The 17448-nt window shown below is 32.9% G+C and overlaps 1 protein-coding gene and 1 long non-coding RNA gene across 3 annotated transcripts in view; both read right to left on the bottom strand.

The window, feature by feature from the left end:
• Positions 1–3746: 3746 nt before the first annotated feature.
• Positions 3747–17448, bottom strand: part of LOC101889574 (protein neuralized) — a 56039-nt gene continuing 42337 nt past the window's right edge. For both annotated transcript variants that reach the window (XM_005180349.4, XM_011292908.3), the window contains exons 2-3: positions 6219–8032; positions 3747–6089 (exon numbers count right to left, since the gene is read on the bottom strand). In XM_005180349.4, the coding sequence (XP_005180406.1) occupies positions 5832–6089; positions 6219–8032 (2072 nt within the window). In that variant the 3' untranslated portion in view covers positions 3747–5831. The remainder of the gene's footprint in view (positions 6090–6218; positions 8033–17448) is intronic.
• Positions 15227–16226, bottom strand: LOC131802752 (uncharacterized). Its single transcript, XR_009342366.1, has 2 exons — positions 15490–16226; positions 15227–15434 (listed from the first exon to the last, which is right to left on the bottom strand). It is a non-coding gene; the product is annotated as an uncharacterized LOC131802752 (long non-coding RNA).

The raw sequence follows: 17448 nt of genomic DNA, 5'->3' as shown, positions 1-17448 counted from the left end.
TTAAAAAAAATGTAAAAACTATGGCCTTTGACTTTGTTACAGTTTTTTTATTTCACCCTGTCGAGGTCAAAAGTTCTTCTTATTGTACAGTGTTTTACTGACCGCCAATGAGAAGACAACGTTCTTCTGATCTATGGGGATGACATCCACATTATTCTTTTGGAAGGTAGGAAGATTCCAACGATTTTTTGCTAGCATATAATGGGAAGAAGTTATTTTCAGAAAGACCATAGTTCTAACAGCAAGCAAAGATCTGTCCCCTATTAGGGATGAATGCAAATTATAAAACATATGTTTTAAGAAATCGAGAAGAAAGTGTTCTTATAAAAAATGCAAAAAGATTTGAGCAAGGCTACCTAGTCGAAAATTGATAAACGAAGGTCGTAGGGTATCAGCGTTCTTTTCTCATGCAAGAAGATTACTAGCTTCAGTAAATTTTTTCACAAAAAAGTGGAAGAAGATGTACTCATTTTGCTTATTAAACACCCGCCACCTAAATGTTAAAATTAAGGCATTAGAGATATCCTTACATATTTGAACCGAGGCTATTTTAATAGAAGAAGGACATAAGGTATCAGTGCTCTTTTCTCGTGCAAGAAGAGCACAAGAAGATGTACTCATTTTGCTCATTAAATGCCCACCAACGAAATTTCCAAACTAAAAATAAAACTCTTTGAAAATTTTTTGTTAATAATCTTTATGTTTTTATTTCAAGGTTTTTAATTTGCTTCTTATAACCTTATCTTTGAATACTGATGTTTTAAATTTTCTTCTTCTAAATTACTTAAAATATATACTTAATTGTTGTTTGTTTATTTTTTATTTGTTTATTTAATAGCCTACATTTTGAATATAAGCCTGTGGTTCTTAGAAAATAGTGACGGTTTTCATTGCATTGCGTTTTGTTTAGGATTCAAACGTTGTTTACCTACAAATATGTATGTAAATATATTTATAAACGTTATTTATACAAAAATATACATAGTAGCATTTTGTTGTTTTTGTTTATTACAATCAATTTTTAAAACTGTGCTCTTGATGATATTTCAAATATCTTATAAAGTAAAATATGATCATTGTTGGGAAGGCAGTAAATGCACATAGCCGTATTACTATGTACCACGCAATGACATGCTGTGTGGCATATATTTCTATATTTATATTTGATTTGTTTTGATTAGATAAAAATAATATTGCGTATGAGGGAGAAAAAATTAAAAATTTTGTTTTTCACCAACTTAGGGGCTATAACAATGCAATGGCATCTGTCATTTTTATTAAGGAACTTGTCTGACCACGGCATAAATCCATGCAATCAATTATAAATTCTCAAATAGATTGTATGGAAAAGGAAATAAAACAAGTTTTTTTTATGAAAGACTTGTCGAGCTTCTGAGAGTAGACATCATTTAATAGAAGTCTAAAATATATTTTCTGGTTTTTTTTAAAATAATTAAAAGTTTTCTCAAAGATGACTTCCCAAAGAAAGGTCATATTTCATGGTCATTTTTTAGGAGACGATGTGCTCTGAAGTTAAAAAAAAAAAAAAACAAGTAAAAAAACATTAAGTTCGGCCGGGCCGAACTTTTAATGCCCTCCACCTTAGGGTAATGGAAACATTAGAACCAATTATGACCCAATCAACCAATTAATTCCCTCCACTTTAGGGTAATGGAAACATTAGAACCAATAATGACCAACAAATTCCAATTTTTAGACAAATCCGTGTAAAAATGTGACAAAAACCATCAAAATACCGAATATCGGGAGGTACCGTTATATGGGGGCTATACCAAAACGTGGACCTATATATGCAATACCAATTTTAGACAAATCCATGAACAATGTGGCAAAAATCATAAAAGCACCGAATATGTATCGGGAGGTGCCGTTATATGGGGGTTATACCTATACATGCAATGTTTTGCCACACGAACTAGACCTACAAACACCATTTTCAGACAAATCCGTGAAAAAATGTGGCAAAAATCATAAAAATACCGAATATCGGAAGGTACCGTTATATGGGGGCTATACAAAAAAGTGGACCGATATATCTCATTTTCAATATCAATCATCCTAGACACAATACAAATTGTTCTGCTAAATTTTGACGCTCTACGTCAGAAAATGTGGCCTGTATCGTGAATTCAACAGACAGACAGACGGACATCGTTAATTCGACTTAGAATTGTATGCTGACTAAGAATATATACACTTTATGGGGTCTACGATGAATACTTAGGGATGTTACAAACGGAATGACAAAGTTAATATACTCTACTTTCCAAGGTGGAAGGTATAAAGACGTCAGAAAACCAAATAGACCAAGTTTTTCATTTAACAGAACACAAAGACCCATTCTTGCTTATTATTGCTCTGTTCCAGAGCCTGCAAGAGTTTACTATTTTCGGAATTTTTTTTTGATACCATAAAGGAAAAATCGGTTATCGTGGTAAACACTTTTACATGGAACACAGCATATGAAAGACTCCACGGGTTTTCCAAAGAAGAAGACAAGATGGCATCCTTAAGGAAGGCTATTTTAAAATTTTAATTTTTTTAAGGAAAGGTTGTCTATGGATAGTAGCAAATTGCGGTTGGATATGTACAAATGAATTTTAAAATAACCAAAATCTGGCGGTAGAGTTATACGAGAGTAATGGCTTAACGTTGCTCAAGCCAAAAAGCCAGACTGCAACCTATTTGTTTGAAAAACAAACCAGGTTTTTCTATTTCTAGGAAGTAAAATATTTTCTTTGAAAATATTGACCTTTTGTGCAGCAGGTACCGGAAGTAATGGGCCGATACTGCCCATTACTTCCTCATCTCGATCAATAAGATTGGCCGTGTAGAACTTTTTCTATCTCCGTCATGCAAAAACTTTTCTTATGGCCAAATCGAGTATCCTCTATATTTGAATGTTCCGCTATATGGGGCCTTTGTGTATATTGTATATTTTTTGAAATATCAAACTATAACAGATTTGGTTGATAATTGAGGCAAAAGAGATTCAACTTAACGAACTTACCGCCGCATGGGGCCCATATAAAAAAGTGGAACTTTATTGAATATTTTTGCGAGGAAATAAACTACCAACTGACAACACAAAATGTTAACTTTCAATGGAGGTAGAAATCTACGAAACATCGAAAAACAGCAGGAACTGCTATATGGGGGCAATGCCAGAACGTGGACCGGAGATATATATTCTTCTCAATCCACAACATTCTAGGAGTAATAGCAGATTCTGTACAAATTTAAAAGCCTTATCTAGACCGAGGATGTAAAAATGTGAAAAAATTAAAACACTTCAAATCAAGCGGTGAGTCAAATTGCCTTGGTGAAGAGACACTTTTTCAGAGAGCGGGTTAAAAATGAAGAAAGCATCAATTTCAGGAAGTAGAATTAATAATTAAACTTAGAAGAAATTTTTGGACTGGAAGGAACATCTGGGATTCCTTAATAAATATTCGATAGTAAAATATCCCGCAAGGCACAAGTAGTGCGCTGGTGGATGGTGCTTTTCACGTTTTGGTCGTGCATAAATCCTGGACATACTAATTAGTTGGAATATGTTAGGTAAAGGTAATAGGATTAGTGATTACATGTCCTCTTTTTCTGACTCCAATTACATTGAAATTACTATTCCTGATAGGGAGCCTGGACTGGTGGTTTGGATTTTCCCATATATTTTCTATTAAATTTAGTCATCAAAATAATAAACACAAATAAAAATGTCATAATTTTTGTCTTTTGTATGAAAATAGTTTAGAGTTCGTTTTTTATTTGATTTTTCATTTTGCTTTTCCATATTTTTATATATATATATTTATGCATTTATATATATATATAAAGTAAAGTAGTTATTGTAAGACGTGACTAGAAATAAAATACAATACAAAGAATAAGTCATAAAAAATAATAATAATTAAATTTAAGACATAATCTCATAATTAAAAATAATAATAAATGAATAAAAAATAAACATTACAGACTTATTGTGTTGTGTGTTTAAATATAATTGGTGTGATTTTGTTTCATCATTATTATTATTATCATAAAAAAAATAAACTAAAAAATAAAATTATGAAAAAATAATTATTATTATTATTTTGTGTGTGTAAATGTGCAGGCTGTGTGATGATGATATTGTGGTAATAATATTAATCAATAAATATGTTTATGTAATAAATTATTTGTAATTGATTTGGGTTAATCTTTGATTAAAAATAATCATTGAGCATTATTTGATGTGATATTGTTTTTATTTGGGATGTAATTAATTGGTGTCATGATTTGATTTTTGTATTTTTCATTTGTTGGATGTAAGGATTTTTTTACTGAGACTCAACTACTTAATAAAGAAATTTAAAAATAATTCATTTTAAAAACAAAAGTAGTTGAGCTATGAAAATCATAGTTATAAAGGCAGGCTTTAATTGAGACAGCAGTGCTTAGATGTGGAAAGTCGTTCGTTTTGTTTGTGTGGAAGGTTGATTTATTTCATAAATAATTTCCCTTAAAATATATAATAAAATTAATTTTTTAGTTTCTTTTTAATTAATTTTATTACAATTTTATTACATTAATAAACAAAGTGGGAATTACGGTATCTTCTCTACCCCTTTATTACAAAGAGAGGGAGAGAGAGATCATAACCTGGACAATGAAAGTAAATCAACCGTACACTTAAATGCAAAATAATAAAGTCACCAGGCCACATATCAAATTAGGCATAAAAGAAATCTTGTCAATCATGAGTTTTAACATTTCATTGCATTAATAAACAAATTATTTGAGAAATTTATTTTAAAATATTATTATAGCCAATAGTGAAGAAACTATGTTGTCGCAAGAGATAAAACCTTTAATTAAAATAGAAAAAAGTGTTCCGAAAATGAAAAGAAAAGTAAACATCGAAATTGCAACATCCACAATTGGCATTGATTTTGATTTGAAATATTAGAAATCCAACAAATACTTTGGTTTTATGTGAGTTAAAGAAGAAAAAAATTTATAAAAAACTTAAAATTTAAAAAACAAAATTTGGATTTAGCTTTGTTTGTATAAAATTGTTAAAAAAAAATTAATCATAATTGAGCCATTTATGTTTACAATTGCTTGCGGATTTCTTGTTGTATACAATAAATTAAAAAATAGGCAACTTATTATCAAAAAAGGAAAACCTAACCTGAAAATATCATAATTTTACAATTTCTTTTTTTCTGTTTTTAATTAATTCAACCAAATAACTTCTAAAAGGCATTTCTTTAGCATTCAACTTTTTGCTTTTTTGTTGTTCTAATTTTATAAAATAGCATAATTGTTTTTTTTTGACAATATATTGGCATTTTCTTGTTTTTATTGTTTAAATTCTATAATACAATTATCATTATATAAAAAATAAATCACATAATACTTAGTATAAAGAGAAACCTAAAACTCATATATATAATTAATACCATAATTTTTTTTTTTTTTAATTTTTTAAAATCCATTACATTTTGTCTTTTGTTTACCATCATATTCAAGTTTTTGCAGCAATAACAATTCGTTTTACTTTTTTTATAATTCTATTCTAACTTAAACAACATTTGTTTTTTTGTTTCATTTTTTTAAAAATTCCATTATATTTGCGAGTTTTTCATTTTTTATGTTCATGTTTTTTTTTTTATTTAATGTCAGGGGGTTCCATAGGATCTACATAGTATTATAATAGTGGGATTTGTTGTTGTTGCATTTTCGCAAGAAATGATTTTTGCTTTTCTTTGCATTCATAAGCTTTATCCAGAATAGTTAATTTCTTTTATCTATCCAAACTTCTTATTTTATGTAGTATAAGTACGTATAACATCACGTATAACAGCCCGACACAATGGACATTGGCCACCGCCAACTCCACGCCATTGTTCGATGGCACAGTCATAGCACATGCACATGTGGCCACAACTATAGAGTACCGAATCAATTTGATTTTCATAGCAGATTGTACATTCAGCACCAGCTGAATCTGAGTTGTCCACGGTATCCTTGGACCATTTGTTGTTTGTGGCAGCAGCCACATTTAGTGAAGAGGCAGTGTTAGTCTAGAAATTAGAAGGAAAGAGAAGTACATAAATATCAGCCGAACAAGATCACGACCTTGCCAATTGAACAATTCTCAATTAGCAGCAGAATAAATGAATTGATTTAAATTTTTTCATTCAAATACTAACCTCAATAAATTGTCCATTATTGATATTTCCCACAAGTGTATTTACATTTGAATTACTGCTTGCCCCACTTGAACAAGTGGCTGAATTATTCGCACCACCACCACCATTATTTGTTGTGGCTGCTAACCTTGCCTGCGACGTCGCCAGACCATTCAAATCCAAAGCTGATGTGGCAGGGGGCAAATTCACAACCAGTACAGTACCACCACCATTGGTGGGTTGAATTTGTATCATTTCACCATTTGAGGGCATGCTAATCATACGTCCCGTCGTTGCACTGGGTGGCGAACAGGTGCCATTCAATATACCTGAGGTTTGACCACCGCCGGCCAAATTATTTGTCGATTGCATGGAGGCCAGTGTTGAGGTTGAAGCACTGATTGTGCCATGTGTTACATTTAGCTGGGAGGGATGAATAATTTTGCGATTTTCCGATATTTGACTATTCAGACTATTCATTGATTCCGATACGGGTATATTGACTATGCGTTGCGAGGAACCCGCTATTGCATTTGGTGGATAATTCACCATATTTGGCAGCTGTTGGCGGAACATACGCACCGACTGGGTTGAGCCATAGACATCGAGGAAGGCCCACAATTGCAGCGATTGATCGACATGCATCACCACCACAGCTGGGCCATTGTTTTTGCTAATGGTAACCTCACCATTGGGCGCAACAAAGAATGCAATCTCATCTCCCCGCTGTGGGGCAGCTGCAATATCCTTGCTCACCACCCAATATTCTGGACGATCCAAAAGGAAATCGGAATCATTGGGTAAATCGCCTGGTTGCAATGCGGCAGGATTGCACGATGTCAAACCCAAAGCCAAGGCACCCACATACATTTGTTCGGTCTTCAAGATCTGTACAATTATCTTTTCTCCTATTCTGATGGGACGGGCAGTGAAAACATATCCTTGACAGAAATCATTTTCTGTCCGTGAGGCAATAAAACGATCATGTGACAAACGTACATTACGGCCTTTGGTGATGTGGAAGGGTACAGGGATAAGGCGACCAGAGCCATTATAACGTAGCGGTGGCAAACCATTGGCCAAATCCGAGGCAATGGCCACCTGGTCACCGGTTATATTTAACGATTGCATTGAGGGCATAAGGCTACGTTCCAGTTCATGGTCATAGCCAGTTGTAGAGGGTAGAGATCTTCTTGATTGCTGATTGGGATGATGGGGATTTAGGCCGCTCATTTGGGAGCCAGCCGGCAAGGTACCTGTCATACCGGCCGCCAAAACAGACGGAGGTAAGCCCACACCGCCACTTTGTTGATACATATAAACACGGGCATCCAAAAACTCAATGCCCGTACAATTGCCATAGATATCGATGAGAGTCCACAAACAACCACGTGTATCAATGCCCGACAAGATGACACCCTTCTCCTCGTTATTAATACCATAGATAACATCACCGGCAGAATTGACATAGTAATAGAGGACATTATCCTTTTCACAGTATTGTTCATGTAAAGCTTTGGCCCAGAAGCCAGGACGATTCGTTAGATCAGGGCAGGCATATTTGGGCAATGTACCCTCCAATGTGGCCGGATCATTGCTGGTGAAACCAAAACGGATACCACCATTCCAATTATTTGAGATTTCACAGAACTTCACGCAAATCCTTTCGTTGATGCGCACTGGTCGGGCCGAAAATGTAATGGCCCGACAGAAACTTTCAAAACGACGTGCAATTGTGCCATCTCGTGATATTCTAATGTTATCACCATGTACATGATGAAACTGCAGTGGTGGCAAGTTGTTTGGTCCAGGGCAAGATGAGGGCGAGCGACGAACTGCAAAGAAAAGGAAACATATTAATATATAATATTATTTATAATTAATTATAATAATCTTTGGATTATTTTTAACTTGATTTTTTTTAATTTCCTTTGTGTTTAGCGGCGTTTGTGTCTGTGCGTGGGAAGACCTTGAGAGGGATGGGCAACGAGAGTGTTTTAGAAACACATTTATTTGTTTCATTTTATTTCTTTCCAATAATTTTGTAAAAACATTAATTTTTAACTTTATATTAGTAATTATTTATATTATATATTTATATTATATATTAGTAATTATTTCTGTCTTGCATAAAGTTTTTATTTATTTTAAAAAGAGTTCGTTAATTTCTTTCATTTAACGGCGATAATAGATATAAGCTGTCTCTGAGTTGTGAGGGTACGGCGTGAGAGTGACTTAGGAAAGTAAACATTTAAGTTACCTCCACTAGACTCTTTTTAAAAAAGAAAAACAATGCAAACATTTAGCAAAAGAGTTAAGTAATTTATTTTTATTAAATTCCCTCTGAATAACACATTCATATGTTTTAACGGCGTTAGTTGGTATCAATCGGCCGTGTGTTGTGTCATGGGAGAGAAGAGTACAGTAATGCATTGGGAGTATTTCAAACAAACTGGTAGTTACAAAATGCGTTCATTTACAAAGGATTATGAAAAAAATAATACATTTTAAATTTATTTTGCTATCATTCCTATATTTTAAATGATAAATAAATAATATCATATTTTAAAAACGTACTTTGGTATCAATTATCTGTGAGTTGTTTCGAGTGCGTAATACGGTAATTTGTGTAAACTGTCATTTCTCTCCCATAACAGATGATCTGAATAATAGAACGCAACCAACTTTTGTTTAATATTAATGGATATCTCAATATTAAAACGAAAAAATACAATAAATTATAAGATGTACCACAGCAGTGAATGAAAAACACCATATGGGGGCAGGCAACAATGAAACAAGTGCAAACTAAATGTGCCATGTATGTAACTAGGCTTCATCAAAGCTTGGTCTGCCTCCGCAACTTCATCAGACTCTTTGAGTTATATTTATGTGTATTTTATTTTTAGCTTTTTTATTTCAAGCTTACATTTATCAAGTTCAAAGGACAATCCCCGAAGACAACATAAGTTTGATACCTCTTATGGCGGCGCGTGCCAAAAACTTCAAGACAACAACAACGACTTGAATACAATACATTTGAGGGGCGACGATCGGTAATGCATATGCTGTATTGGATCCCCACCACAACAACAAGAAGAACTTTCCAGATGACAAACAACAATTTTTATACGCATTTATCAAGAAGAAAAAAAAACAAAAAAACCGACAATAAGGGCATGCGCCAGCTGCCTTTTCAATGTTGTGGTTGTAGACAGCGTTTTTTTTTTCTTTACATAAGGAACCAAAGACTAAACCTGCTTTTGGGACATGTAAGGGTTCGTAAAACAAGAAGATCTTTAAGATTGTGTCTAAAAAAGGGGAACAGCATTTAAAGAGAGAAAACAAAGACAACATAAAAATAGAAGCAGGTATAATTTGTAGTGCAACAGAGGGTTGTTTTTAAGAGTTCAAAAAGAAAATAAGGGATGATCGAATCGACAAACAAATCTAAAATGCAAGCAACAACATAAAAGCGTTACAAATTTCATGCATATTGCAAGTAAATTTAGGGGTTGTTTTCTTTTGGAAAACGACAGATGTTCTTTAGAAAGAAGAAAATAATTACGGACCCAGACATAATGGGCTGTTGCTAGGTAACAAAAGACAAGACAAAAAGTAGAGAAAAAAGTATCCCCGAAAAGACATTGCCCCGTTTAAAGATGATGTACTACAGATTTTTGAAGATATTCAGGTAATATGATATTTTATTTCTAAAAGAGAACAAAAAATCTCAAGAGTTCAATGATTTCTTTTCTTAAGATGTGTTTTCCCAAAGATGTGTTGAGAATGATGCTCCTGGAAGCAGAAATATGAATATTAGCTTTACTTCCGTTTCTTGGGAATAAAAGCAGCTCAGCCATTCTTGTAAAACAAAGACCTGCCTTTAGTTAATGTGTATGTATTTACAAGCTGCAGTTCGTCTGCCTGGCTGTCAAAAGCAAAAAGGAAGTCTCAAAAACACGTTTTACAGAGCAATAAGAGCAAAAACATGACGCTATGCTGGCATTCTATGAAGCAGACAACATGATCCAATTGAATTTACTTCCGTTCTAAAGAAAGAAAGAAAAGAAGACTACTACGGCCTTAAATGTAAGGCGTCTTTTGAAAGAAAAATACAGAGCCTTGTCAACACAAATTAACTACGTTTTGGAATAAATTATGTTTTTCTTCATGAAATGGCTAAGCTTTCATGTGTACAACCAGCAAACATTGAGTGGCGTTTTATAGGCCATCAATGTTGTTGTGGCCTTTAAAATATTCTTGTCATGGCCCCAAAGAAAATTCCATGGTTTTGTATCAATTACCAACAACAGCAACAGTAATATCTGATTGATACGACTGCTACCAAACGGGCTGGAAAGGAAATCACGTTCATCTTACATGTATTTTTTATGTGAAATGTTCGCCTCGCCTCGCCCGCCTTGCCTTGTCGCCCCGACCACAGACGACTTAATGCCAAACAATTTGTTCACTAAACACTGATTTATGTTTAAATCGAAAAGTTTTCATATTTTAACAGTTTTTTTTTGTTTTGTTAGAAGGAACAATTTTTTCTATTCATTTCATTTCTCCACATGTTTTTTTTCTTGACTTCTAGCAATGAATCAAGGAAGTCATTAGTATACATGGCGGCATTTTATATGGGAATATCTCCATCTATTGCCATTAGTGTATGACTAAATAATTGAATTTAAAATATGCTTACCTATTTTCTTATATTACTTTGAATATCAAAGGGAATTTTAATAGTATTTCGAAAAAAAAAAAAAAAAATAAAATAAAATAGAAAAATGTACGGTATTTCCATAATATTTAAAAATAGTATCATCTTAAAATGTTTCTTCTTGGAAAATATCGATACTTCATATCTCAATTACTAATCTCTGGCTGATTAGTAAATATAATCCTATTTGTGGTATTGCAAATTACACCAAAAATATTAAGCCTGTACACGTTATAAATCCTTCAGGGAAACCCAACAATATTTCCCTTACTTAAAATCCCAAAAATGACCACAAAGTCCCGAAGTAATTGCAAAATTTGTTAAGCTGTAATGGCTACCGTCTGTCACATACAAATCGTTGCCATAGAATACACAAAATTTTGTTGGCATCATAACAAGCAAACAAGTGCACACTTGTTCCATTACAAATCCCCGGCAATGACTTGGCAAGGATATAATCTGAACATGTGTTCATGATATTTCAAAATTACCATTGGGATTCGGCTAAAATAACATTGAATTATCATCGTCCTGCCCCCATCCTCTTTAAGAATATTGTCGAGGATTTCAAAGAATAAACTTCCCTTTGCCACTCACAAATGCTTGGTTGTGGGAGTTTACCAAGGGTTTAAGCATATGACATTTACACCATCCCCCTTGTTCGGCAAAAATGTGCATTGGAAATGTTATTTTGGCACTTGAACAAAAATATGTTGGAGTGGGAGTGACGGGTTTCTAGAAAAAGAACTAAAGGAAATTATTATCCGCAGGCAAAAATAGTAATAAATAATACCACATTTTCAATTGAAATCTTGTTGAATATTCGATTTCTTTTTGGGTTTGATAAAAACAAAATTTTCTTTTGGTTGTAATAATAACCAAAGCGATTTCAAGCTGCTGCTTTTCATCTCTTATAAAAATGGTGTTTTTTGTTTTAATTTTGATTACAATTTAATTTAATTAAATTTCACAATTTGGTCCGCCCTTTGGCAAAAAAAGAAAAATAGAACAGCCGAATGCTTTCTTGCACTCATACTGTGCTTTATAGGGAAGTTATGGGGTCATTCTTCTTATTTCTCGATGAAAATTCATATTTTAATAACAAATCTAAAAAACGGCAATTTTCCATTTAATTTGCAAAGTGTAAAAGAGAAAGCAGCTGACTTCCCTTTCAGCTCTCTCACACATCAAAAACCAAAACAAACATGATGTCTCTCTGAGAATACTCTTGGAAAAACAGATTCCTATTTTCCTATTTTGATAAAAAGAAGCAATTAATAGTGACTAAATCATGTCATAATTATTATTAATTTAGTAATTTCTTTTTAAAGTTTTTTGTTAATATAATTTTTCACATAATTTAACAATTAATTAAACTAATATAAATCAGAAGTTGTCTCACTGAAAAAAAAACCATTTCTCTCTCTTTTTCTTTGTCGATCTCCCTCCTATTATCCTTTATGCTGCATTTTTATCTGCCGCAATTCAAGAGGGTTACCTTACTGTCATAATTACACGGCCTACCAAAATGAAAAACGTTAGATTTTCTTTTGAAATAATCATTGCATGACTAGCATAAGCAAAATTTCTCTTTGTTTCTTTCTTGCTCATTAAATAGTTAACAACTTTCCATTCTAACTGGCTAGAGAAATTATTAGGAATCTATAATTTGTTGCTGTTGTAATTATCATGAAATGTTATAGGTATTTCAAGCAAAACGCTTCATGGATTTCTATTTGATTACAGGTGGTGGTGTTGGGTAAAAACCAACTCTTTTTTTAAAACGCTTGACTGCCTACAATGCTGATTAAATTAGCAATAATGCCTAATGTATATCTTCTCCCTGCCTCAGAATGGCTTAATACAAGAAATATTAATAATAACACACAAATGTAAAATACAATGCTTGGATGAACACACCACAAATACTGTTTAATGCAACTGATGAACTGAATAGTCTAGAAAATGTTTTAGATAAAAAGCAAAACGGAAGAAGAAACCTCTCATTAAAGGCGAATAAACTTTATGCCATTTACAAATTGTGAGTAAAAATAGTATCTCGCAACAGAAGTACAGATGATATTATTGGTCTGGCGTGGTGGCGGCGATTTGGTTGGGTGACACCATAGTATGTATCTACTTCAAAAATAAATAAAAAAGGGGGAAGAAAAATAAATAAAAATAAACTTGTCATCTGTATGCATGAATGATATGGCACATAGTTTCTGTTTTTGTTTTCCATAGATAGACGACATGCATATCCGATTCTTAGAAGGGGTCCATGCACACAAAACCACATTTCATGTGATGAATGCATGGCTGTTTTTAAAATAAAAGATTTAATTTTCTTCACAACTGAGCTAATCTTTAGAGTTACAAGAAAATAAGAATGCCTTCGTTTTCTTTTTGAAAAAAAAAAAAAAAAATAAAGAAATAAAATCGTTGATATTTATTTATATATTTATGTTTAAATTATAGTGTTTGGGTGTAACCTAAGGCACGCTACCATTTGAACATACGTTAGATGCCAATTTTGTGTAGGTTGACTGGTTAGCTGGCTGATTGTTAAGCTAAGTGACTGCTGTGGGTAGTAGGTCACGTGTCACAACGGGTGAGTGTCGCCTTTACTACTTAACTGGAGTGAAAATTATTCCATGTTATGACTCCTTTTGCGGCATATTCTAAATCAAAGCTGAATTCGTAACGTGAACGGCCTTTAAATCCATGTCGGCGGCGGCATGTGTCATCAATTAATTTGTTACATGTAATGTCAAAACCATTAACTTTTCAAACCAAAAACGGAAATGGGGAAGCGTCATTCAACAATTACACCTAACAATGTAATGACCAAAAAAATTAAACAAAACGGAAATAACATGGCATAATTTGAATATTAAAAGTGAAATGTGACCTTACAAAGGCCGTTTAGAAGAAAAACAATCAACTAACAATGTTTCTAGAGTTATGTAATTGATACAGCAATAACAACGAAATTAAAAAAAAATACTCTTTTTACACCTACTTCTTGCTTTGAAATAAAAGACAAAATTTACATATGAGTATTTTGGTTTGATCAATGAATGAGTATTCCAAAAAAAAAAAATGCGTGGTTCCACCTGCACAATCATTGTTTGGCAATTTATAATCTAATATGTGGAGCGGTATCGGCCCACATATTAAGGCATACGTAATCCAAAAGCAATTTTAAGCGTGGTAGGAAGGTTTTTATTTACAAAGTTGCGATGTGTAAGCTTGCTGGCCCACAAACAAACTGTTGTTTTCTTTTTTTTGTTAAGATAAAAATAATTAAAAGCTAATAATAGTAATTATCAGTTAATATGGGTATGGGGGTTTGAATCATTTGCTTCGACATTATGGAGGCTTAATTAGTGTTAACATAAAAATTGTTGTATTTTTTCTAAAGAATTTTTGTTAAAATTAGCAAAATGTTAATGAAAATCACCCACATTGGTGCTAAATTTTTGGTGATATTTTATATTTTTGCATTTTTATGGTCGAGATAAAGCTAATTTGAGGTTAAACCTTGAGATCACATAATTTTTGTATTTCTATATTGTATATTTTGCTTAAGTAGTGGCAACTCTTACCTGCCGCAGTTAAAACTAAATAATATTTACCGTTAAGTCTAATAAAGTTTGGTTAACTTTGGTATTTAAAAGAAAAAATACAATTTTCTAATGTAATAGTCTATTTTTTTGCTAATTCCTCAATAATTTTCTTAATAATTTTTTCATTTGTTTTGAATGTCCAAAAATCCAAAATCTCAATGACATCTTATTCATGTACGGGCAACCCTTTAACCTTCCGCTGTCAAACACATCAAACGTCACTTCTCCTCGGTCATTGTTCTCAATGGGTAAAATGGCCACTTGTGCGAGAGAGAACAGCTGATAACTCTATCATAAAACTTTAATATACACTTTTTTACATTTTAATAATTTACAAATTACTTTAACAGACCACAAACACTTACAGCCTGTTCCACGATATCGAAAGAACACGTTCGCGCAACTTTTACACGACAAACAGCTGATTTCCGTTCCACTAAAATCCATCAGAACGAAAATTTGCACGAAAATCAAAGCGAACGTAAACGTAAGCATTTCAGTGTAATTTTGCGTTCCACTATCTTTTTTCTTTCGTTCGCATGCGAACACAAATGTCAAAATCAGTCACTTGTGTCTTTGCTGTCGTATGATAACAATTAAGGAAAATTGTTTTAACATAAGCATTGCTTGATTGAAAATGGAAACAAAAATGTAAGTAAAAATAATAAATGCAATTTAAAATGTGAACAACAAATATATTTTTTTTATTTCCTAAATGCCAGCACGAAAAAATCAACTACACAGCTGCGGGCACTAGTTGAGTATATGTAGGAGAATCCTGAGTTCGCCAGAGGAGTGCCAATTTTTGGAAGCTGCATCATATCCATCATATCCAAAAGAGCCCGAAAAACTTCCTTCGACACACGAAAATTGGCCACAAACCTAGTAAAAATCATTGGTTATTATTTCAAAAATGTAAAAATACAATCATACTTACTGGTTGTTAGGTACTTCAAATAAATTCGAAGAATCTCTTAAATGCCTCCGTGGCACATTTTGAACCTCCTCCTCATCATCCATAAAAAATAGGGCTACAGAAATATTCATTTTTTTCTTTTTTAAGAACACAAATAATTTGAACACAATCACTAAAAATTTTGTTTTGTTTGTTTATTTACAATTTGTTTGAACTGTCAGTTGAGACACAGCCACTGCTGCTTTTTCGCGTTTAAATTAGACATTTGGCGCTTTTTTTTGCTTTATTTTGCGATTAATTTTGCCAAAAAATATTTAGCAACACTGAATCACGTAAGGCTATGCGAAAGAAAGAACGAAAGTTAGTGGAACGCATTCTTATACGAAAGTGAGTGAGTAGCCTTCGTTCGCACAAATTTTCTTTCGAGATCGTGGAACAGGCTGTTAATAAACCACGGCAGCTGCTGCCTATGGCGATAATGATGTGTGCCTACAACAATAAACCCTATTACAAACTTAAATTGTTCAAAAATTAAGTCTCACTCAATTACACAAATTTATCTTTCATTTCTATGTTAGGGGGGAGCATAAAGTATGCTTATGGTATAAAGTGGGGAGAGGTGAAGAGGAGAATGCTGAGTGGAGTTTAATGGAAATTGCTACACATAATGATGTGTCATACATTCAGATGTGGAAAGCGAAATAGACTTAATGACACTAATTATAAGAGGAAATGGAGTTTTTGATTTGGAGCCCAAGTGTTTTCTGTTTTTTTTTTTTTTTATCCATAAAAGAAAGTGTATTAGAATTTATGTTTTTGTGTTTTTTTTCATTTTCCATTAAAATGAAATGTTATGCATTGGGTCATTTAAAAGTGTGATTGGGGTGTGATCTCTCAAACATATGGAGATTTTTCTAGAGAAACAAATATAATGCTTTATTTATTAGCTTATTTGAAAGTTTTGAGGTGAACATGTTTAATAAATGTTTTATAGCAATAAAAATAAAAAATATGGCCCCTAAACTGTTCTCGTTTAAATGTGTAAAAGGAGCGCTTTTCATTTTGTTGGGTAGTTCAGTTGCCAATAACAGTGATTAACACAAAGAGGTGGCGAAAATAACAAGGGCTTACTCTCTCTCTCTCTCCCTCTTTCTCACATACTGATACAGATACCCACGAATTTTTAAGGAAACGAAGAAGAGTCATTAAAATGGAGCCAAAGTGCTTTGCCTGATTTATGTTTACAGAAAAGTGTTTATTTTAATATTGTAAATAAAAATATTACCTCATGTGACCCTTATACATGTCTTGTGGTGGCAAACTTAATTGTGGCAAACAAGCTTACAAAAGAAACAACAAAGACCCCCACCCTTGTGTTACTCTCCATTAAGTTAAGCTCGGCCATGATCTAAGTCGCAAAGTTCTCGTTTTTTATCTTCATTTTTTTTTTGCATTGTGTGGGTTATCAAATTACCCTTGTTTTGCTGTTGCTTTATTGTGTGGTTCTTATTGTGGATGACTATGGTATACTTAAAGTTTAATAAACTTTTGCAACACAGTCGATTGACCCATACATTGCTGGTAGTTGGGTTGGCCAACATGTCTAATGAATAAAAAATATGACAATAATTTTGTTGCTGTTGTTACAGTTCTGTTGCAAGCGACAAAAAAGTCATTGATGTGTAAACGTTACAAATGAGCTGCCTGGCGTTTTACCGCAAACGGAAGTAGTTGCCTTGTTTCTCTTTGGTTCTTTTCTTCGTCGTTTCCTTAAGAAGTTTTTTCTTGTCTGGTTACTGATATGAAGTTATATTAAATTGCCAATGTTTTACTCTCTTTAGTTGGTGTATTAAAGGAAGTTGTGGTTTTTTGCAAGACTTGTTTTTTTGTTCACGTAAGGCTTCTTTTGTGAGTGCTGAAATTGTTTTTGTTGTTGCATAGGAAATGCTTTTCAGAGAAGCATTTATTTAAGAGGCTTAA

This window comes from Musca domestica, unplaced genomic scaffold (assembly GCF_030504385.1).
Source record: "Musca domestica strain aabys unplaced genomic scaffold, Musca_domestica.polishedcontigs.V.1.1 24, whole genome shotgun sequence".
Classification (NCBI taxonomy): domain Eukaryota; kingdom Metazoa; phylum Arthropoda; class Insecta; order Diptera; family Muscidae; genus Musca; species Musca domestica.
The sequence above is the reverse complement of the archived record's forward strand: the minus strand, read 5'-3'. Positions and strand labels throughout refer to the sequence as shown.